This window comes from Aedes aegypti, chromosome 3 (assembly GCF_002204515.2).
Source record: "Aedes aegypti strain LVP_AGWG chromosome 3, AaegL5.0 Primary Assembly, whole genome shotgun sequence".
NCBI lineage: Eukaryota > Metazoa > Arthropoda > Insecta > Diptera > Culicidae > Aedes > Aedes aegypti.
The window spans coordinates 267,067,836-267,090,896 of record NC_035109.1 but is presented as its reverse complement, the minus strand read 5'-3'; the positions used below and the strand labels follow the sequence as shown (position 1 = coordinate 267,090,896).

The 23,061-nt window shown below is 40.6% G+C and overlaps 1 protein-coding gene and 1 long non-coding RNA gene across 2 annotated transcripts in view; both read right to left on the bottom strand.

Moving 5' to 3' along the window:
* Positions 1-3,369: 3,369 nt before the first annotated feature.
* Positions 3,370-4,074, bottom strand: LOC110678438. The gene is made up of 2 exons (XR_002501616.1): positions 3,637-4,074; positions 3,370-3,579 (listed from the first exon to the last, which is right to left on the bottom strand). It is a non-coding gene; the product is annotated as an uncharacterized LOC110678438 (long non-coding RNA).
* Positions 4,075-5,571: 1,497 nt separating this feature from the next.
* Positions 5,572-23,061, bottom strand: part of LOC5579656 (chromatin-remodeling complex ATPase chain Iswi) — a 28,675-nt gene continuing 11,185 nt past the window's right edge. The window contains exons 3-4 of the mRNA XM_001648080.2: positions 17,904-20,274; positions 5,572-6,406 (exon numbers count right to left, since the gene is read on the bottom strand). Of these exons, the coding sequence (XP_001648130.1) occupies positions 5,996-6,406; positions 17,904-20,274 (2,782 nt within the window). The 3' untranslated portion in view covers positions 5,572-5,995. The remainder of the gene's footprint in view (positions 6,407-17,903; positions 20,275-23,061) is intronic.

Below are 23,061 nucleotides of genomic sequence, written 5' to 3'. Positions count from 1 at the left end.
ATCATATAAATATCACTAACAAAGTCAATATGCGTCATCTGAATTTCACATAAAACTCATTGACACAATTTCGCTTCAAATGTAAGTGTTTTACCAGATGAATCCAATCAAAATCTAGTCGGAGCTATTCATGGGACAAATTGATGAGCCTTATGTGAAAAACCACATGGAAAAAAAACTATGTGTGTTTTCAGATAAATCGGATATGATTCCTTGGTTCAGTGTAGGATGGGAAAAGAATGTTTCATTTTTATTTTTCATTTTGCAGCGTTTGGTGGGACAATGAGAGCGCAAGTCAGTCCAAGGCCGGGGGCAGGGATACACAATTAGAAAATATCACCGACTCCGGTAATTTTTTTACCGAAATATAAACCGCTGAGCGCTCGGTAATGCTTCCGGTAAAGTTAAAAATTACCGAATAATCTGTAATGTTAATCGATACACAGCTGTCAAAAAATTACAATACGCTCGTGAACTATTACCGAGCGAATTGTAAAACAGATTACCGAACGCATTGTTCGTAACAGCACGATTTTATTTCATTTATTACTACAGTGAAGCTACATTTTACTTATTTAGTATTAGGTATTATTTTATGTTTTTATAACTATGGATATTATCAAGGCCAGAATTCCCACCCTCAGTTTGTAATCTTCTCGCCAGCTTGAATTTATATTTTCCCGAAGTGAAATTAATTTTGATGAGTGATAGCCGTACTATGCAGTAGTTTAACCAGAATCTTTAGGTCAGAAGATAAAATCTAAATTTTATAATAAAAAGGTTGCCATTGCTTTGAAATTCACCTAAGGGGTCATGCACTAATTACGTCACGCTCCAAGGGGGGGGGGAGGGGGTCAAGCCAAGCGTGACAAGCCTTACAAAATTTTCAAAGGACTCATACAAAAAACGTGACAAAGGGGGGGGGGGAGTCGAAAAAGTCGAAATTTAGCGTGACATAATTTGTGTACCATCCCTAACATCTAATCAAAGCTACTGACAACAGCGATCCACTGCGTGTCCTGGTCCTGCCGATATGGTAACGGATCGGCCTTCGGCGGGTTCGTTGCCGGAATGCTGCCCAGATGAACACCGGGACACCGCAGCGACGGTCTACAAATGGTATTTTAAACCGGCGGGGTTCTGCAGTCCACTTCGCCTTCACTTTTCCCACGTCTTAACTCTCTTTCTTCTCTCTATCCTTTTCAATTCTTCACTTTTAACTTTTTGGCTTTAGCCTTCAACTGTTGACTGTTTCAGTCGACGAACTCTGGGCAAGTGAAGGAATTATGAAGTCGTCGACTGTCTTGCGGTACCTGACCTCGTTGCTCGGTCATTGCCCTCTTCATGAACACAACGACTCCATTACGCCACCCCTCAAGGCTACCCAGAAGATGGTAACCAAGCCCTCTGATGGGGAGTTTTTTCACTGCGTACACCCAAAAAAAAATTCACTTTCGGTTTACGTGAAAACATACATAGATTTTTTCCACACTATTTTTCACGTAAATGGTACAGGAAAGTTATATACCGCAAAACCAGTCAGACATCAATCCATTTGATACATTGGTCAGACGATTATTACGTGAAATTCCAATGAATTATATTTTATTTTCCTGTAACAATATGATAATTAAATCAATTTTAGGGCAATCGTATGTAATAGAATATATTGTGTTATCTAATTAAAAACAGGAATTTTAGACAAAACAAAAATTAATCTTTCTTCTAATTATAGCACCAGGCATAATGTCAATTGTACAGTTAATTAAATTCAATGAATTCAATTCTGATGATAGAATTTGAAGAAAAATCAATTTTTGTTTGCCGTAAATTCTGATTTGTATCCGGATAGATGCGTTATAGATAAAGATAACTTATTGTTATGAAGCAATTATTTATTATTTATTATAAAATACTACCAGTCTCAAATAAGTATATACATTATTAGTTAAACGTGGTTTTATGCCGAAACATAAATTTACTATTTATACAAAATACATTGATTGGCAAACTTGAAAAATAATCTATGCTAATAATATCCCAGACAACCAGAAGTCGGATAACAGTATACGAACAAAGTCGTTTATTTGTTCAAACTGCATCACTCCCGCACTACATGATGGATAAAATCGTTAGACCGATGAGTTTCCGCATAAAACGCTATTTTATGAGTTCATATGTACATTCCATTTCGTCCCGTATACTTGTACAAAGTAAGTCCGATCAATCCGTAGCAGCTGTCAAATAAACTTTGTTATTATAAATTAAGTCGCATAAGAGTACAGACGAATTCGCAAGAAAATCTACACACTCGTATTGCTTGTTATGTTTCATCATATAAAATATGCACGTATATCGCCTCCACTTTTGTACGTATAGGGCCTTTTCGCGACATCTTATACGTGAAACTTTGCACACATAAGCATCGCATAACGCAAAAGATTCTGGTTGTCTGGGTATCTACTTTTTGTGTACATCCTTGTGTCTCATATGCTAAGAAGAGCTCGTTGAATACAGATACCTGCCAAACTTCCAGCACAAAATATAACGAATCATTGTGAGATATGATTTAGAATTTCATACAGTAGCATGTTGGACGATTCTAGCTTTGTTATAAATTGACCTAAAACTTTGTTATAAATTGACCTAAAACATTGTTATAAATTGACCTAAAAATTTGTTCCTTTATAAATAACTGTACTTGAAAGCATTAAATTGAAGTCGGAGTTTAAACTCAAGGCCTGAATCAGTTTGCTAAAAAAATTACGTAACCGAATATCACACATATTGAAATTATGATTGACGTCCGGTTTAAAAAAGCACTGGTTTAGTAAATCATATGGGAATTGTAAATAAGACTTGATGCAAAGCGTAAAATAGACGTTCTTCCTTGACGAAATCACATGAGCATATTGTTTGAACCCCTTATGTTTCGCTTCATTTCGAAAGCACATCATGCTTTGTATGGTGTAGTGTCGGATTACGTTATTAAAAACACGTCTGTCTAGTTGAACCGAATATCAAAACATGAGCTTTTATATTTCTTGTCTACTACACTCAAAATAATCCAAACGTCGTTACTACGTGAAAACATACGTAGTTTTTTTCCATCGCACTTTTCACGTAGCACTTACGTGAATCGTAGGTGACCAAAAATGAACTAATGAACTTTCTCTCCGCCGCTGTTCTCCGTAATAGCTACGTGATTTTCCCGCACCTTCCATACATAGGGGTCGTAGAACTTAGATGAAGTTCCGGTGAACTTTATCGGAGCTTGCAATGAAAAGTACTTGAAATGACGATAATTTAGATCTGCAACTTTCATATACTTTATGTTTTTCAAAATAAGTTATTCCAAGAACGGAGATATTTCTTATATTAGCGTTTATTGTAAAATATGATTACACATTTTTTCAACTTCCGTAACTGGGATATCGCATAAATTCTGGTCAGAGAGTTGGTAAATCCTGTTGCTTGTGATTTCGGCATCCGGAACTACCTATACGTAAGCAAGCCAAAGCGGTCAATGATTAAATATTTGGCTCCAGTAACATTCCAAATCCTAATAACATTGCGGCACTGTTAAAATGACAACAATTAACATAATTTCATTATTTGACAAACGTGTTTACCTACCAATGTTTACCTTGAGAAAAGTTATGCTGAATTCCGTGTGACTTCGAGTATATAACGATTAGAGTCATATTCTTTGAATATTTAAAGTAATGAATGTGCCACGCAATATTTTGCTGGATCTGAATCCGAATCTGTACACATTTTGGCCTTTTGAACGCATAATAAACGCTATAAAATGATTGGACATGGTAGCACCCATTACACACGACACTGATTTATCACTCAATGAACTCCAACTGTAGCTGTCAAAATGAACTCCAGTAGGTACGGGATTTTCACGTCAGTGTTACGGGTTGGCGTGATGAATGCTACAAGCATTCTATTTCATATTTATCCATTGTCAGATAATTATTACCTTTGAAAGATAAATTCACGTGAATGAACCTTTTTAGGGACCTACGTGATTTTCCACGTAGCAATGACGTGTGGATTATTTTGAGTGTACGATCTATGACATTACAAATCTCATCCTTGTTCTCGTATGCTCAACTTGTGCACGTGTCCGATCGTACATATGGGACCTGAACATTGAATTACAAAAGGATAATGTAAAACAAAATGATGTTTTGGATTTAGATCTGTTTTAAACAAATTTATATACGCTGTGTGATGTGAAGCAATTAAATTCCGTTATTCTTCAATGTCATCGGAGGTGAATGAACGTTTCAAGGACAATTCGACTAATTTTACTAGATCTAGAGCATATTTCCACACCGAATCATTAGGTGGCAGGAACTGACCTACAAATAAAGTAAAATAGTGGCAAAAAAAGGCATTTCGTTATACGTCAATTTGAACAGAACTGATTTACGCTTCTGTTTGCTATTGTATGTTTCTCTGATGTCGGGCATTCGTCCTAATTCATTGTCTACACAGATGTCTTCTACTTGTTTCTTACGATTGTTCAGATCATGCAATAGTCTAATATTCCTACTAATCCGTATTTTCAAATTCCGCTACTAAACAAATCTGCATAGAGTAGTCTAGGGTGGTGGAGTATATCTAAGCCTGCTCGAGAGTTTGAACGGTGGAAACATAACGAAGTACAAGTTTCCCTGACATTTGACAATTTAAATTCTACGAAACGCTAAAAACGAATTACCCGGTGACTCTCCCGACATAAAATAACCAACACTTACACCTGGCTGAAGGGCCAAAAACGAATGGCGGAACAGTATGCAGAGGTTCCACCCAACCCGAAATTGTATTAGTATTGGCAATATAATCAAATAATACAATATATCATGAAAAGATCTCACCGGTTTTTAATCCTTGTGTAGCACTTGGAAGCTGGTCGCCAAAACGATGTCGTCGAACTATTTCATCGTGAACTATAAAGTATATTTTATGCGAGCTACTACGAGACTAATCCGCGTGTGCTCACATCAATACTACAGTGGTTTACGTTAGTATTGATGTGAGCTTCATACAAACCTTTTTTTTCGATCCACTACTGTAGTAGGCTTCACAAAGCACACTTCCTGCAAAACCAAAAAAAAAACTTCCACTCCACGATGCGAAAACTGAACCAGCATGCTGGCATTTTTGAAGTGCAATCATAGATCGAAAACTAGTGATGGGTTGCAAATTAGTGCTTTTCCCCTTTAAACATCCAAAGTTTCTTATATTCGCAATTTTCGGACATTTTTTCATAACGACCACTCCCCGCGATGAACTTTACCTTGTTTGTTTCATTTTTAGTATTATAATAACTGTATTAAATTTTCTTTCCAAAACTGCAGCAAACAATTTGAATTTGGGGTCCACATGAATCCAAGGTACAGACAATGTAATTTGTTTCGACATAGACAGATGGTTAACTGTCTTCATAATATTATACAGTCTTTTTTAGTAATTGATCTTCGAGAAGCATTGTAACTGTGTTTAGAATTAGAAACACACTCTGGACGTTTCTTTCGATAAAAAAATGCTTGCTTTTGATTATGTTTATACCACGAAACTGGTGGGTGCTAATTGTATTTTGTGTTGCGTTAAGCTTCATATTGTAAAACAGTAGGACTTGCAGACATTAATCTTACGTCTTTTTCGTTTCAACCGATAGTTCCACTCAGCCGACGAACCTTTTTTATTGCGGAGCGCGCTTCGCAAACGTACTAGACTCATCATCACTGTATAACGAAAAGCTAGGATTGTAGCATGTAATACTCGATATAATAAATTAATCACTGCTGAGAATGACACAAATCCTTGCTGATGCTGATGTGTAAAAATGGATACCTTACAAAATAGTTTGTTAATCGCTATTTTTTGTTGATTCAAGGTCAAACTAAAAATTGAGTAATTCTAAGAATGTTTGTTTGTCATAATCACTAAAAGAGTACAGCCCTAAAACAAGGATTTAGGTCTTCTTCTTTTTCTTGCTGTTCTTATCGCTGGGTGTCGTGGCGGTTTCGGCCTTGCGCTTTCCTGCGGCCGGTTTCTGAGTTCCCCCGGCCGGTGCGGTCTTCTTCTTCTTCTCCTGCCGTTCCTTCTCTTCGAGTTCTTGATTTTCGCGCTCGATCAACGTGATCAGCGTATTGCAGCGACGTTGCAATTCCAGCGCCGTTCGGGACTTGAGGAACCAATCGAAGCGGAACTGCGGAGCCGAGCGAACCGCCGTCCGCAGCTCTTCGTAGACGTTCTCCTTGTCGAAGCCCAACTTGTGCAGCATGCATACCAGGAAGCGATCTTCCTCTTCGGTGTAGTTTTTACCCTTGTTGTTGCCGTACGCGAGCCGCAACTGGTGGAACGGGGCCCGGTAGCGACACATCTGAAAAAGGAAAACGAAATTAATATATTGTGATATTCTTTGAAGTCGTAGATTTATACAATGTCATTATTTTTGGATTGGGTTGTACGATTTGAAATCAAACTAATGACGGCTTTGTTAAAACCCTCAGAGCTGGTAGCACATCATTAGGGTTGAATTCTGAGAAGACTGAGACTATCTCTCACTTATTACTCTCTATAACAGTCATGATCTGCAACACATCATGAGAGTGTGTTTATCGTCTACTGCTACAGCTCTGATTATATCAGGAACAAGCATTGCAGAATTCGCTCTCATTTGAGTATGAAGCTAGGTATGCTGTTCCGCTCAAGAACAGTAAAATTTTCTGCCCAAGAAATGGTCAAGAAATTTCCTACAGTGAGCTCCATTTAAATTGACATTCCTTTTCAACTGCGTACTGCGATCAAAGAAAAATGCTTTTCTTGAGCATTCCTTGCAAGAAATTTCCCACGCATCTAGATAGGCCATTACTTTTCTGTTGAAGTGGATAATTCGCTTGAAGCACGATCATAGCAAGCAAAAAAAACATCCTATCTGTTGCGGTCCACGATCGTCATTGTATCGCAAGGTGTAACAAGTATGATAAATGGATGCAGCGAGCGAGAGCCCCAAAGAGAGAGCGATGATAAAATCCATTTTTCTCGCTTGTTTACCGTTGGGGGTAGGTGTTTTTCTTTACGGGCACGATAAACAATCCACGAACTTCCAATAGCAATAGTGTCCCCCAGGCTTGGAGCATGTTTAGAGGGGTTTTATCGAGCACTACTATAACCCCAATCTGATCAAAGTTGTAGCAGTATACGATAAACAGTCTCTCATAATGTGCAGCATGTTATGATAGTTACAGAGAGCGATACGTGAGAGATTAGCGGTGAATGATAAAACCCATCTAAACAAGCTCCAAACCGGGGGGATTTTTATCATGCCAGTAAAGTAAAACACCTACCCCCAAAATAAGCTAGAAAATGGGTTTTATCACCGCTCTCTCTTTGGGACTCTCTTTTGCAGCTGCTATTTATCAAGCTTGTTACAACTTGCGATTCATTGTCCATCATGGACCGATACAGATGCAAAGTTAAGAACAGATTCTGCAATGTCTGAGTAGTGTAGAAAAAAAAATCTATTTCTACAAAAATTTGCTCCACAAAATAAGAGAGATAGCTTCATGAATTCCTACCGGGATTCTAACAGAATGTAGGGGCAATGGGGGCAATATGAACATACGGGGCAATATGAGCCACCCCGGGTTTGACCTCAAAAACAGTGTTTTAATGTCTAGTGTCGTTACGATCTGCTAGAGGATGCCTCAAATAGCCACCACAATAAAAACCGTAAGAATATTCGTTTAAACACTCAAGATATTTATCAACATGTACAAATTTGTCCTTCGTCATGAAAAGCTTATAATTTTGGCAGTTTTTAATTATGCCTATAAGACAATTATATGGCGCGGTAAATGGCTGGGCATGGCGTACCATTGGTACCTCGCGTACCTGCAGGAATAAAATAGACCCCTTTGTGCGGTCCTTAGCCTCTTGCCCAGCAACTCCTATCCCTACCTCCTCGTGGTACTGGCCGGGGTACGAGTAACCTTGGGGAAGATCGGGTAACCAACCCCCGGTGGGAACTTTGGTCGTATGCTGACAGGGAAGGGGGGGTTTGCTGTTGCAAACCTGGAGCGTCTGTACTCCACGTTAGGAGCGGCTCACAACAGCGTCTGTTCCCCATGTCAGGGGCGGCTGATCATCGTCCGAGTGCCAGAGAAGGACTCTAAGCTAAACTGCGCACTATGGCCCTCCGAACATTTAGGGGGAATGGTCCTCCGGAAATCTAGGGGGTTGGTGTCAGGCCCTGCGAGCCAGCCGTAAAAACACATCAGCACAGGAACGTCAACGAGAGAATACGGACCGGAACAATCGGCAAAGACCACAGCGACGAAAATGGACTAGCGATTGGAAACTCGGTACGTGGAACTGCAAATCTCTCAACTTCATTGGAAGTACTCGCATACTCTCCGATGTACTGAAGACCCGCGGTTTCGACATCGTAGCGCTGCAGGAGGTGTGCTGGACAGGAGCATTGGTGCGAACGTTTAGAGGTAATCATACCATCTACCAGAGCTGCGGCAACACACGCGAGCTGGGAACTGCTTTCATAGTGATGGGTGATATGCAAAGGCGTGTGATCGGGTGGTGGCCGATCAATGAACGAATGTGCAAGTTAAGAATCAAAGGCCGATTCTTTAACTTCAGCATAATCAACGTGCATAGCCCACACTCCGGAAGCACTGATGATGACAAGGACGCATTTTACGCGCAGCTCGAACGCGAGTACGACCGCTGCCCAAGCCACGACGTCAAGATCATCATAGGAGATTTGAACGCTCAGGTTGGCCAGGAGGAGGAGTTCAGACCGACGATTGGAAAGTTCAGCGCCCACCGGCTGACGAACGAGAACGGCCTACGACTGATAGATTTTGCCGCCTCCAAGAACATGGCCATTCGTAGCACCTATTTCCAGCACAGCCTCCCGTATCGGTACACCTGGAGATCACCTCAGCAGACAGAATCGCAAATCGACCACGTTTTGATCGATGGACGGCACTTCTCCGACATAACCGACGTCAGAACCTATCGTGGCGCCAACATTGACTCCGACCACTACCTGGTGATGGTGAAACTGCGCCCAAAACTATCCGTCATCAACAATGTACGGTACCGACGCCCGCCCCGGTACAATCTCGAGCGGCTGAAACAACCGGATGTCGCCAATGCGTACGCGCAGCATCTTGAGGCAGCGTTGCCGGATGAGGGCGAGCTCGATAGGGCCCCTCTTGAGGACTGCTGGAGGACAGTCAAAGCAGCCATTAACGACGCTGCCGAAAGCGTTGTCGGATATGTGGAACGGAGCTCAAGAAACGATTGGTTCGACGAGGAGTGCCAAGAGGTTTTAGAGGAGAAGAATGCAGCGCGGGCTGCAATGCTGCAGCATGGTACGCGGCAAAACGTGGAACGATACAGACTGAAGCGGAAACAGCAAACCCGCCTATTCCGGGACAAAAAGCGCCGCCTGGAAGAGGTGGAATGCCAAGAGATGGAGTTGCTGTACCGTTCTCAAGAAACGCGGAAGTTCTATCAGAAGCTCAACACATCCCGCAAAGGCTTCGTGCCGCGAGCTGAGATGTGCCGGGATAAGGATGGGAGCATCTTGACGGACGGACGCGAGGTGATCGAAAGGTGGAAGCAGCACTACGATGAACACCTGAATGGCGCAGAGAACACAGGCACAGAAGGTCAGGACAGCGAAGGCGATGGCTACGTCAGCACAGCGGATAGCGGAAATCAACCAGCTCCCACGATGGGGGAAGTTAAGGATGCCATTCAACAGCTCAAGAACAACAAAGCCGCTGGCAAGGATGGTATCGGAGCCGAACTCATCAAGATGGGCCCGGACAGGTTGGCCGCTTGTCTGCATCGGCTGATAGTCAGAATCTGGGAAACGGAACAGCTACAGGAGGAGTGGAAGCAAGGCGTTATATGCCCTATCTACAAAAAGGGCGACAAACTGGAGTGTGAAAATTATCGTGCAATCACCATCCTAAACGCCGCCTATAAAGTGCTATCCCAGATTCTCTTCCGTCGTCTATCACCTATAGCAAACGAGTTCGTGGGAAGTTATCAAGCAGGTTTCATCGACGGCCGCTCGACAACGGACCAGATCTTTTCCGTGCGGCAAATCCTCCAGAAATGCCGTGAGTACCAGGTCCCTACGCACCATTTGTTCATCGATTTCAAGGCGGCATACGATAGTATCGACCGCATAGAGCTATGGAAAATCATGGACGAGAACAGCTTTCCCGGGAAGCTCACAAGATTGATCAGAGCAACGATGGACGGTGTGCAAAACTGCGTGAAGATCTCGGGCGAACACTCCAGTTCGTTCGAGTCTCGGCGGGGACTACGACAGGGCGATGGACTTTCGTGCCTGTTGTTCAATATTGCGCTTGAAGGTGTCATGCGGAGAGCCGGACTTAACAGTCGAGGCACGATTTTCACGAGATCCGGACAATTTGTTTGCTTCGCGGACGACATGGATATTATTGGGAGAAAATTTGAAACGGTGGCAGATTTGTTCACCCGCCTGAAACGCGAAGCAACAAGAGTCGGGCTAATGGTGAATGCGTCGAAAACAAAGTACATGCTGGTTGGCGGAACTGAGCGCGACAGGACCCGCCTAGGAAGCAGTGTTACGATAGACGGGGATACCTTCGAGGTGGTGGACGAGTTCGTCTACCTCGGATCCTTGTTGACGGCTGACAACAATGTTAGTCGGGAAATACGAAGGCGCATCATCAGCGGAAGTCGTGCCTACTATGGGCTCCAGAAGAAACTGCGGTCAAGAAAGATTCACCCCCGCACCAAATGCACGATGTACAAAACGCTCATAAGACCGGTAGTCCTCTATGGGCATGAGGCGTGGACTATGCTCGAGGAGGACTTGCAAGCTCTTGGGGTTTTCGAACGCCGAGTGCTAAGGACGATCTTCGGCGGCGTGCAGGAGAACGGCGTGTGGCGGCGAAGGATGAACCACGAGCTCGCTCAACTCTACGGCGAACCCAGTATCGTGAAGGTAGCTAAAGCTGGAAGGATACGCTGGGCAGGGCATGTTGCAAGAATGCCGGACAACAACCCTGTAAAGATGGTGTTCGCCACGAATCCGGTCGGAACAAGAAGGCGTGGGGCGCAGCGAGCTAGGTGGATTGATCAGGTACACCAGGACCTGGAGAGCGTGGGTCACAGTCGAGGATGGAGAGAAGCGGCCATGAACCGAGGGAATTGGCGAAATATTGTTGGCGAGGCTTTATCAAGATAATTGATGTAAAGCCAAATAAGTAAGTAAAGTAAGACAATTATATTTATAATTCTGGTAAATTTTACCAATCCATTGAAACTTCTGATCATAATGAACAGTTCGTGAGCGAAATTAGATTCGTTCGTAAACAAAATTATTGAAAAACAATATATTATTTTCAAGATGAAGGGGCGGGGCAAAATGAGCCACCTAGATTTAAGCAAAACAAACGATGTTTTGAGCATAAAAATGCATTGCCTAAATATACCAGATTATTTTTTTACTGCATAGCCATCTTTATGCACCATTACAAGTGGAACACTTAGCTAGAAAATACGTTGAACTCAGTAGCGCAATTCAGTACTAGTACAACATGGTCTGTTTACTATGTATTATGTATCTTTAAAAAATAAGCCGCTAGAATCAATAATTTCAAGCAAAGCTAATACAATTTCCTTTCCAATGATGTACTCTTCACCACTAACTCTTCTCTATACTGTTTTAAATAAAAATTATTTGATTGAATGAGGTGGCTCATACTGCCCCGTAGGGTGGCTCATAATGCCCCATATGGTTGGTGGCCACGTAGAAAAACATGGTTTTTCATAAAGTTCCTGAAATAATTTGCAAGTTGATGTTAACATTATTTATCGACGTAACATGGAAGATAACATTTTATAGTACAAGTCACTTGGATTTAAACCATATTTTTTGCTGTTTATCTAAGCATTCCATGACGTTTTCCTTAGGCGGCCCATATTGCCCCGATCACCCCTATAAGGAATTTTCTTCAAAAATTTCTCCAAAGGTTTATCCGAAAAAGAAAAGAATTTACGAACTTCATAGGGAATCCTTTCACAGAATCTTCCCTGAATACCTATTGGAATTTTCCCAGGGATTAATTCTGGAATACCTAAAAGTATATCACTATGAACTCCTTCAGAATTTCCTGTTTAAACTCTTTCAGAAATTCAGGAATTGCTATAAAGCTCCAGTATTCATTCCAGGGGGCCTTCCTTAGCCGAATGGTTAGAGTCCGCGGCTACGAAGCCAAGCCCCTGCTGTAGGTGTCTGGGTTCGATTCCCGGTCGGTCCAGGATCTTTTCGTAATGGAAATTTCCTTGATTTCCCTTGGCATAGAGTATTATCGTACCTGCCACACGATATACGAATGCGAAAATGGCAACTTTGGCAATGAAAGCTCTCAGTTAATAACTGTGGAAGTGCTCATAAGAACACTACGCTGTGTAGCCGGCTCTGTCCGGGGACGTTAATGCCAAGAAGAAGAAGAATTATTCCAAAACTATCTCTCAAGGCCAGAAATCATCTAAATTTCGCACAGCACAGCTGATTAGCATATTATTTTATTCTTTGACAAAAAGTTCAAAGTTTGTTGAAAAATAATATTTTCGTCCAGCCTTTGTAAGAATTGAAAGTGCCATACATATTTAAAGATTTGAAATAAAAAACATGAAACGAGCTCACCAATTAATCCAATTAATTGGGTTCGGAATGGGTACCACTTCTAGTACCGTCAAACGGGGTGACTTGCAACGGCGGGGTGACTTGCAACACATTGTAATTTACAGCTAAATTTCACTATAAAACCCAAATTTCAAAAGAAAATTTGTTTCAAATCGGTGCTTCATACGTGTGACTCACAATTCAAGTAACGACCACGATTAAATCTGTTATTATAAATATGTTTACACATTAAACATAATTCTTTTAAATGTCTTGAAAACTGATACTTGATAGAGATTCAAAATCGTGACCTGAAAACATGAGATAGATATAATTTACAAAAGTAATACTCTACATGGTGTTTCTATAACTAATAAGTGATAGTATGACAAATTTTATTTTACAAAATTGTAACAATAACTTTTTAATAAAAATCATTTTTATATAAACACACCTATGCGGGGTGACATGCAACACTTTATTTCTAAGCAATTTAGAGTTTTATAAAAGTTAAAAAAAATTGTGTTAGGTCTACTTTATAATTATAAGAGTAATAATTCATTAATGAAATACAAACACTCGTTAAAAATATTATTCAGTTATGATATTGGACCTTGATGATTTAACGCCTCTTTTTCCCAAGCAAAAATAGCTCAATTATTTTCTTACTAAAAGGTATTCAAAATGCTCTGGTTCGAATGCTTTAAACACATGAATAACAATACTTAACAAGTGTGACTAATAAAAAATATCAACATTTTGTTGGCAAAAACTAAATTAACATCGAGTGTTGCAAGATTTTCAAATGACGTTTAGATCATGGTTTTGGTTGATTGAAGTTGAAAAGTGTTTCTAGTAACCCCGTTTGACGGTACTACATTTGATCCTTTTGTACTGCAAAAAGTACCCAAGTTTGACAGATCGCAGTACACTTTTCACGATATTCTAGATTTTGCTTTAGCAGCTTATGTGCCATAAAATTTTGGATTAATGCAAGAAACATGAAGGCCTCTATTTCGTCTTTGTTTTTGACACGTTGATTTCCATATCACACTATAATAGATTTCCTGGGATAATCTCTTCTTGAATTTTGGAACAATTCCTGAGTTCTGAATCCTTGGATGAGTTCAAGAAGAATTTCATAAATTGCTGGAAGAATAATTGAAATACTCCTTGAGAATTTTTTATAGAGATTGTAATTGTAATTTGTAATTGCTCAATCCACACCCTGGCAGACAATTATCCGCCCATCTAGACACGGGCTGGGTGAGGACCTACCAAGCCTCCCCCGTTAACATGTCCTATACCGTTTAGCACACCGGGATCTTCCACAAGCAGGCGCCGGAATTAAAGCGGTCCCACAAGCTTCAGATACATTAAATAGATATAGTCCCTCTGGCACTAAACCGAATGGCGCCCTCCGCTTCACCACTAGTACTGCTTCCCCACACGCCAAGCACAATATCGAAAGTAGCGCGTTGTATAGCAAATACAGTACACTACCTCCGACACTATGCCAAATGTACAGGAAAAACAGCACCAGTAAGAAAGCGGAAGGCGCACCACTCGGTTCAGTGCCAGAAGGACTATAAGTATAACGAAGAAGAAATGAAAAGATAGTAGAGTTGGTTCGGTTATTTGATTGCTGAAACGAAAAAACAGAAACAAAGTGTTAACATTAAAACGGGGTTTTATAATTGATAAATGTATCGATAGTTTCTCATCTGTTACGTTTCCTTATCGTAGCGCTGTCGATTTTTTCCATCTCCAGGGTGTTCGTCTCCGCTCGAGCAATGAGGACCATGATGAAATGAGAATATAAAAATGTGAGCATTAGTGTTGATCTAGTAATAGATTAATTTAAACTGCTTTTCATGTGCTAAGTAACTTGTGAACTCCTACTCAATTATGTTTTGTTGGCCTACACGTTTTATTTAGACACAATTTTTATTTAGAAAACTATTTGGATCCGAGATTTTAGGTGCAGATTGAACATGTTTGATAAAACAAGCATCCTGTTTTCAGTTAAAGAATGTTCAAGAAGTTGATGATTCTGTTATTTATACTGGCTACATACAAGAATTCACTATTGATGTAATATATGGATATTGAAAGTTCCAACGCGCGATTATAATACTTCAGTTTTCGTGCTGTTGTATTGGTGTAAGTAGTGGGAAACCAATCAGTTTGGTGATTCTAACGGTAACAAATAGCAAGACGAAAGGAAAGTTGATAATCTATCATCATTATGATTTCAGTCCTAATTTCATGATCCGTTTAATAAATTCCGCGTATGATTCGGCAATTTTAACAATTTATACATGTGTATTCGAAGAAAACAGACTACGAGCATTTATTACCTGTTGCAAGGTTCCTAAGTGATCAGATATTTATCATTTTCTACAGCCTAATTTAATAATACCTACATTGGGTTGTAACAAAAATTTGATCTTGGGATGTTGATTTGCCTCCTAATCATAGTTTCGACAATAGTCACATGCTTACTATCCCTTATGGCAGTGTTGTTGATTCTATTGTCTATCGCTCATCAGTTTCGCGCCACCCGGCAGGGACTTGGTCCTATGTACCCAATACTCTGCTGTGTCTTAACTTCACGCAATACATTCTGTAAATGTGTGATACAGTTTGCGGAATATTATGATTTATCACTTCGTTCAGATGGAAAATTCTGTTATGGTACCATATTCACATATCAGATAACTCCCACCTGGAACGATGTAATACATCGGAGACATGTAGATTCAGATGTATGTATACGATCTATGCCTAGTTCGGCTCTGATCGACAGGCAATCAGTGTATTCAGTTTTTCAACTAGCTTGAAGCGATGAACGTTTCAAGACAAGCTCTCCACTATATCTGCTAGCAATCACCGGTCGTCGATAGACATTTCGGTTCTTTTCTGCTAAAGATAGATCCGATTGTATGCCAAAGACTATGGCTCATGCTTTTCAATACAGCTGGAAAAACAAGAACTACACCCAGCACCAAATAGTACGTAACTATGAGGCGGACCGGAAGGTTTGATGAGCAATCCCCACCCTCCTTGAGAATTTTTTATAGAGATTGCTGGAAAAACCCCTAATCGAAGTTCTTGAAAGAAAACACTCTGGAATACACCATTGACGATTTTCTTGGAAAAACCATAGAAGGAATCTTTGGAAGATCCGCTAGAGTAAACAAATTTCTGGAGGAAATCCAGGAATAGTATGCGGAAAAATTGTCAGAGTACCTAATCTTTGTGAAAATCAATGAATGTAGTTGTGTAGGATTTCCCGGAGCTAATTCTGGAGAAAATTTGTTGAACGTCTAGTGAAAATCTCTGTATGAATTTCTGAACTTTTCCTGGACCGCAGTGTGGGAAATTTATAGACATTTCTGGAGGGATGTCTGGAGGAGTCCCTGAATGTATTTCAGGAGAAACCACTAGAAAAATATTTGAAGCTCTTCCTAGATGAATGTGAGAATTCTTGGAGAATAATCGCGTAAAACTCTCACAAGTTTTCTCTAGATCTTGCGAATTTTGCACTTGTGAAATTCCTAGCGAAATAGGTACCAATATTATTAAATTAATTTGTGAGACTTTCACAGCCCATGGCTGGTTCGTCTCCAGGTACAAATATATCAAATTCTTGCAGGAGTGCACTCCCGCAGCCATCTTCGAAGGAACATTCGGACCTTTGAGGCAATCTTGGATAATTTGCCAGAAAAAATCGATAGAATTATTATTGGAAAAATTAACAAACCAAGCAAAACCCTATCCTGCAGGATTTTCTGAACGAATCTCTGAAAAACCTCAAGCGGTATCCTCAAAGAAAATGGAATAATAGCTGTAGCATTCTAGAATGAGACCCTAAATGAACATTAAAAAACACGTGGAAATTTTATTGAGAATTTTTCTACAAATATTCGGAAGAGACTGCAGGAGTAATCTGTGGCTGAAGTACTGGAGAAGCTCAATGAAAAGTTCCTGCTCGGATTTGTTGATAAATCCATGGTAAAGTTTCTGATAAATTTCATGGAATAATCGCAGGAAGAGCAATTCCAAAAAAGAATGCTAGAGAATTTCCTAAACGATTTTTTCAATCCAAAAAAAAAATCTTCGTGGATTTTCCAGGATGAATTTCTGCAGGGACTTTTTAAAAAAGATATTCTAGGAAAAAAGGTGGAGAAAACAGTTGATGGATTGATGTCTGAAGGAAATCATGAAAAACACCTTAAGAAACTTGTCACTGAAAGAATCATCGTTTGACTGCTGAAAAATTTGGCAAATTACTGAAAGATTTTCTGGAGCGTATTCTTAACAATACTCGGGAAATAACTAGAGAAATTTCAGGATTGGATTAATCATGGACAAGGTTATCACAGAATCTTAGGAGCAATTTCTACATGCTTTCCAGAGCCATTCTTACAGAATCCTGGGCAGGATAATTTTTTTTCTGTTTCTCCAAACGATTTTTTTCAACTGTTCGACTTTAGTTCAATAATACGCAACTAGCAATTTTGTCTGCATTACCAGAATTTTGTCCGCAAAGTATAGTTTCTGAGATTCGGCCCGCGGGATAGAAAGTTTGGGCTGACTTATCCTAAAGTAACAACTGGAGAAATCGAAGGGAGTGGAAAAATATCTGGAGGAAATCCTGCGACAGTCTCTGTGAAAAAATCTCAGTTATTCCTGTGGAAATTACTGACGATGGTATTGTTAAAGTGCTCAAGATATTCTTGCGAAATTTCTGTTAGTATCTCTTTAAAAATCGTTGGAGGAATTTCGGGAAGAATTGGTGGAGGAATTTCTACAGGAATTTATGACAGGATCTCTGAAGAAGTCACGAAATTATCTCTCGAGATCTTACTGGAAGAATGCTTAAAGCTCTTCCTCCATAAATCACAGAAGCATTTCCTGAGTGACCTGTAGAATGGCCGTGTTAGATTATGTCATTCTGGTTTTGCTGGAGCTTCTAGCTTTTTTTACAAAAAATCATTGCAAGCAAAGGCATAAATATAGAGGCATTGTATAGTCTTACATTGAAGTAGTGACCTAAATCGCTAAAAGCGTTCTGTCCCAACACTGATCCATATCTGTGAGTTATTCATAACTGTTAGGCGACTGTACGGATAATTATAAAACGTTTGTTCCTTACCTTGCTATCCAGAGCCTTCTTGATCGACGCCCGGCGTTGAATCTTCGCCTCGCCCTTCTCGATCTGCGCCATCAGTCGTTCGATGTCCTGCAGCTCGTGGCAGCGCTCCCAAAACACCGCACTGTACTCCATGACTTCCTCCGGCGTTTTACCCTCCACCTCCCGGGCAATATTCTCGATGTCATCGCGGCCGAACTTTTCGTTCGCCTTGATGAACTGGTTGAAGTCCCGTTTGTTCCAGTTGGTGAAGCCCTGCGTCAGGAGAGATTCCTTCTCGACGAGTTCATCGTCGCTCAGCGGTTCCGCTTCGTCGATTTTGCGCTGCTCTTCGCGCTGGACTTTGTTCGCTTCCGGTCCCAGATCGGGGTTCTTGGGGACTTTGTAGTTGACGGATTTGCGATAGTGGTAGATTTCCTGATCGAGCAGCTCGAATAGCCTCGGCGGGAAGAACTGGAAGTCTTGTACAATCGGTTGCTTCGGTGGGCGGGGCGCTTTGGGGGCTTTCGGTTCGGCGACACGGAGAGCTTCCTTGAAATAGGCATCAACGGCATAGTTGGCCTTTCGTTCACGTTTGGGGGGTTCAATCCATGAGCCAAGGGCGTGGAGTTTCTGCTTCTCACGGTAATCTTCGCCTTCGAACTGGTAGACGGAACGATTCTCGAGGTTTTCGGTGTCTAGTGTGAAACTACGCAGCGAAGATTCGCCCATTTTGTCCAACTTGGCAGTTTGCTCCGCGGTTTTCTCTTCGCCTTTCTGGAGGATGCGATCGATGTCATCGTCTGTGATCTCCGAGTCCTTGGACTGGAACACGTGATTAGCACCGAAACGAATAATGTTCAACATTTCATCTTTGTTAAGCTGATTGGTTTTGTTATCCACGAGTCGTCCTTGCTGAATGACCAACTTATCCAGCTTCAGCTTGATTTCCGCCCGTTCGACGATCTTCTCCTCGACAGTGTTTTCGGTGATAAGACGGAAAACTCGAACCTGCTTCTTCTGGCCAATACGATGGGCACGATCCATAGCTTGCAGATCCATCTGCGGATTCCAATCTGAGTCGTAGATAATGACCACATCGGCAGTAGCTAAATTGATACCCAATCCTCCAGCACGGGTCGACAACATGAAGATGAACTTGGAACTGTTCTCCGCGTTGTACTCATCGATCATCTTCGTACGATCTTCATGGGGAGTTTGACCATCCAAACGACAGTACTGATAGCCACGCCAGTAGCAGTAATCCTCCAGAATGTCCAACATACGAGTCATCTGACTGAAAACCAGCACTCGAGATCCTTGCTCTTGTAGTTTAGTCAGCAGCTTGTCCAAAACGACCATCTTTCCGCTGTTCTCCAAAAGATGATAATCAGTCGTGTAGGGTGGACCGGGTTCAGCGCCATCGAACAGATACGGGTGGTTGGTGCACTTCCGCAGCTGCATCAGAATGTTCTGCAGACGCATCTTCTCCATCTTGCCAGCTCCGTTTACGATGTCAATGTCCTTCATGAGAATTTTCGTGTACCACTCGCGTTGCATCTTGGACAGTCCCACGAAGATCTTGACTTCCTTCTTCGGCAGCAGTCTCTTCTCCACTTCCGACTTCAATCGACGAAGCAAGAAAGGCTTCAAAACCGCGTGCAAACGTTCGATCAATTTATTGTCCCCTATGCACTCGTTTGCGTCGAACCATGAATCGAAATCGTCAGCGCTGTTGAAAATATCCGGAAGCAGGAAATTCAGCAAAGCCCACAACTCATGCAAATTGTTCTGCAGAGGGGTACCCGTCAGCAACAGGCGGTTGGCCGTCTTAAATTCCCGCAAGATTTCCGAAAGCTTGGACTTTTCGTTCTTAATACGATGAGCTTCGTCAATCACCATGTATCTCCAGTTGAACTTCTTGAAAACGGCCTTCTCTCGGATACACATCTCATAAGACGTGATGCAGACATCCCATTCCCCAGGCATCAGGACATCCCGGATGAACGCATTCCTCGTCTCCTGGTCACCGATCAGGCAAACCGCTCGCAACGAAGGACACCACCTGCCGAACTCATTAACCCAATTCTGCAGAGTTGACTTCGGAACAATCACGATATGCGGTCCGGGGTTGTTCCGGAAGTTCTTCAAATAACCCAACAGCGAAATGGTCTGCAAGGTCTTTCCAAGCCCCATCTCATCAGCCAGAATACCGTTAATACCATTTTCGTACAGCGAGATCATCCAATTCAAACCTCGGACTTGGTAATCTCTCATCTCTCCAGTCTTGATGTAGGGCGGTGAAGCTTCAAACCGGAACACCGTTTTCGCCTTGGTATTCGTTTCCGCCAGCAGTTCCTCATCTTCCTCCTGTTCTGTCTTGCGATGTCGATGACTGCGGAAAGATAAAGAAACCATTAGTTAGCCACATAAATCGTCCCCCATCACCCGTTCTCTAAATCCACAATAGCCACATTAGGTCAGATCGCAGAATTAGGAAGAAAAACATAATTGACAAAGAAGATGATATTTAAGAAGGTGCCCGCCGTTAGGCATAAGGACGGTAGGACATAAGTACGATAGGCATAAATACGATAGACATAATGGACGTTTGGCATAAAATGATCCGAATTGTATCGCAGTCGGCCTGTACAAATCAGCAAATTTTAAGCGTTGATAGTGACAGCGAGCGACTCTGCAAATGATCATAGAAACAACTTAAGAGCCGAGATAATTGAGTATTTAAAAAAAATCGTGTTTCGCTCTTGAGTGTTTTATTTTTAAGTTTTTTTGGCTAACTATGTTATACACAGTTTTTATACTTCTTCTTCTTCTTCCTGGCGTTACGTCCCAACTGGGACAGAGCCTGCTTCTCAGCTTAGTGTTCTTATAAGCACTTCCACAGTTATTAACTGAGAGCTTTCTATGCCAATTGACCATTTTTGCATGTGTATATCGTGTGGCAGGTACGAAGATACTCTATGCCCTAAGAATCGAGAAAATTTCCTTTACGAAAAGATCCTCGACCAGTCGGATTCGAACCCACGACCCTCAGCATGGTCATGCTGAATAGCTGCGCGTTTACCACTACGGCTATCTGGGTAGTTTTTATACCTTCCAGTTTTTATACTTATCATTTATTATTATTTTTCGGTTCCTTCATACTGCATACGATTTCTCTTTCAATATCTCGATATCTCGATATCTCCTTATCTCGATGTGATTTTCATTCCCGATATTCTTTCTGTATGTCGATATGCCCATTATCAAAGGTTACTAGACTAGATTTTAGGGATTCAAAACAATTTACAAATACGAAATGACGTTTGTTTGTTTTTAATTTTCCTGGTAACGGAGTGATTTACAATCTAGTATTCATCAAAAATTTGTGCTATGTCTCGATCGCTCCCTATCTCGATGGTCCCTTCGATATCAAGATGTAGAGAGGCGACTGTACTAAAATAAAACGGTAATAAATTGCTAAAATCTTCAATTTAAGTACAGTCGCCTCTCCACATCTCGATATCGAAGGGACCAACTAGATAGGGAGAGATCGAGACAAATAACACTTTTTTTATGAATACTAGATTGAAAAACACTCCGTTGCCAAGAAAGTAATACACAAAGAGACGTCATTTTGCACTCCTAATTTGTTTTGAATCCCAAAACTTTGGTCTAGTAACCTTCGATATTGATCATATCGACATACGGAGAGAAAATTGAGAATAAAATATCAACAAAAACACATCGAGATATGGAGATATCGAGATAAGGAGGATATCGAGATATTAAGAGAGAAAATGTATGCAGACTGAAGGGACATATGAAATCATAGGGACATAAGGAGAGATATCGAGATGTAGAACATCGTGATGTGGAGAGTCGACTGTATGTACAGAAAATATATTGAAATTATGCCAAATGTCCGTTATGCCAAATGACCCTCATCTTTCACTTAGTCAAAAATTATGCCAAATGTCCATTATGCCAAATGACCGTTATGCCAAATGGCTTTATGCCAAATGGCCCGCTCCCCATGCTGATTATCTTTTGAGTTTGGTTGTACACATATAACTGACACATTTTTCATCAGAGACTATCCTCTCTTTAAATTGCAGACTGTTCTTTATAGTTAAAATGTCAACAAAATTATTGGAGTTAGTGCTGCTTATGTTTATCAGAATATTTTTTTTTATAACTAAGCCGTTCTTCCGATACTTATCAATTTAATAATTAATGTCGTTATTGCTTTTAAAATTTCCATCATACATTTTCACTTCTTTGAATCATAGACTATTCTTTAAACTTATACGCTTAATTAAAACTGGAGGAAAAGGCTGTTAATATGCTATTATTTGGATTCTTGCTGTTCCAATAGTCTATTGTAGATGTAATGTTTGCATCAAAAATTTTCGTTTAAACTTTCGGTTGAATGGTTATATGGAACACTTGGGAATCAGATAAGTTGTAGGAGCTCTATGCAATAAAATCGGGAATACTTTTTTGATCCTGGGTGCTCGCCATGCTTATTGCTGAATACTGTGCTATCTTAAATTTGAACTTCACTTCTGTATCTAAAATAAATACTCAATCAAATTTTACTTTTTAAGCTCTACGAATTTGAAATATTGTTTAAGTGCTTTCGGTAAAACTTTCATATGCGGCTAATCAAAATTGATTGACAATCATCGAAAATTGTTTACAGAAGAGGCAAAGGAACTGTTCTAACTATACTAAAATAATTAGCATACTCGGAGTTAGAATATAACGCCAAGAAGATGGTAGTCACACTACCAGATAACTATAGATGAAGATAATGTCACCTATCATAACATAAATTCTTGACTTTATTCTTGAGTGGACTTCAAGGTAATCATTTGCATTTAAAGTACTAATATTTATATGGAAGATTTCCCTTCTTTAGAATTAACGCAATTATGTAAGAGAAATTTAACAAAACATGTCAAATACTCACTTAAATAAACATCTTTAGAAACGAATAACACTTTGATTGCACATTGCAAATATGAATGGACACTTACAAAAATGGGTTGAGCTGCACTTAAAATAATCCAAACGTCATTGTTACGTGAAAACATACGTGGTTTTTCTCCATCGCACTTTCCACGTAGCTCCTACGTGAATCATAGATAGCAAAGAATGAACGCATGAACTTCGTTCA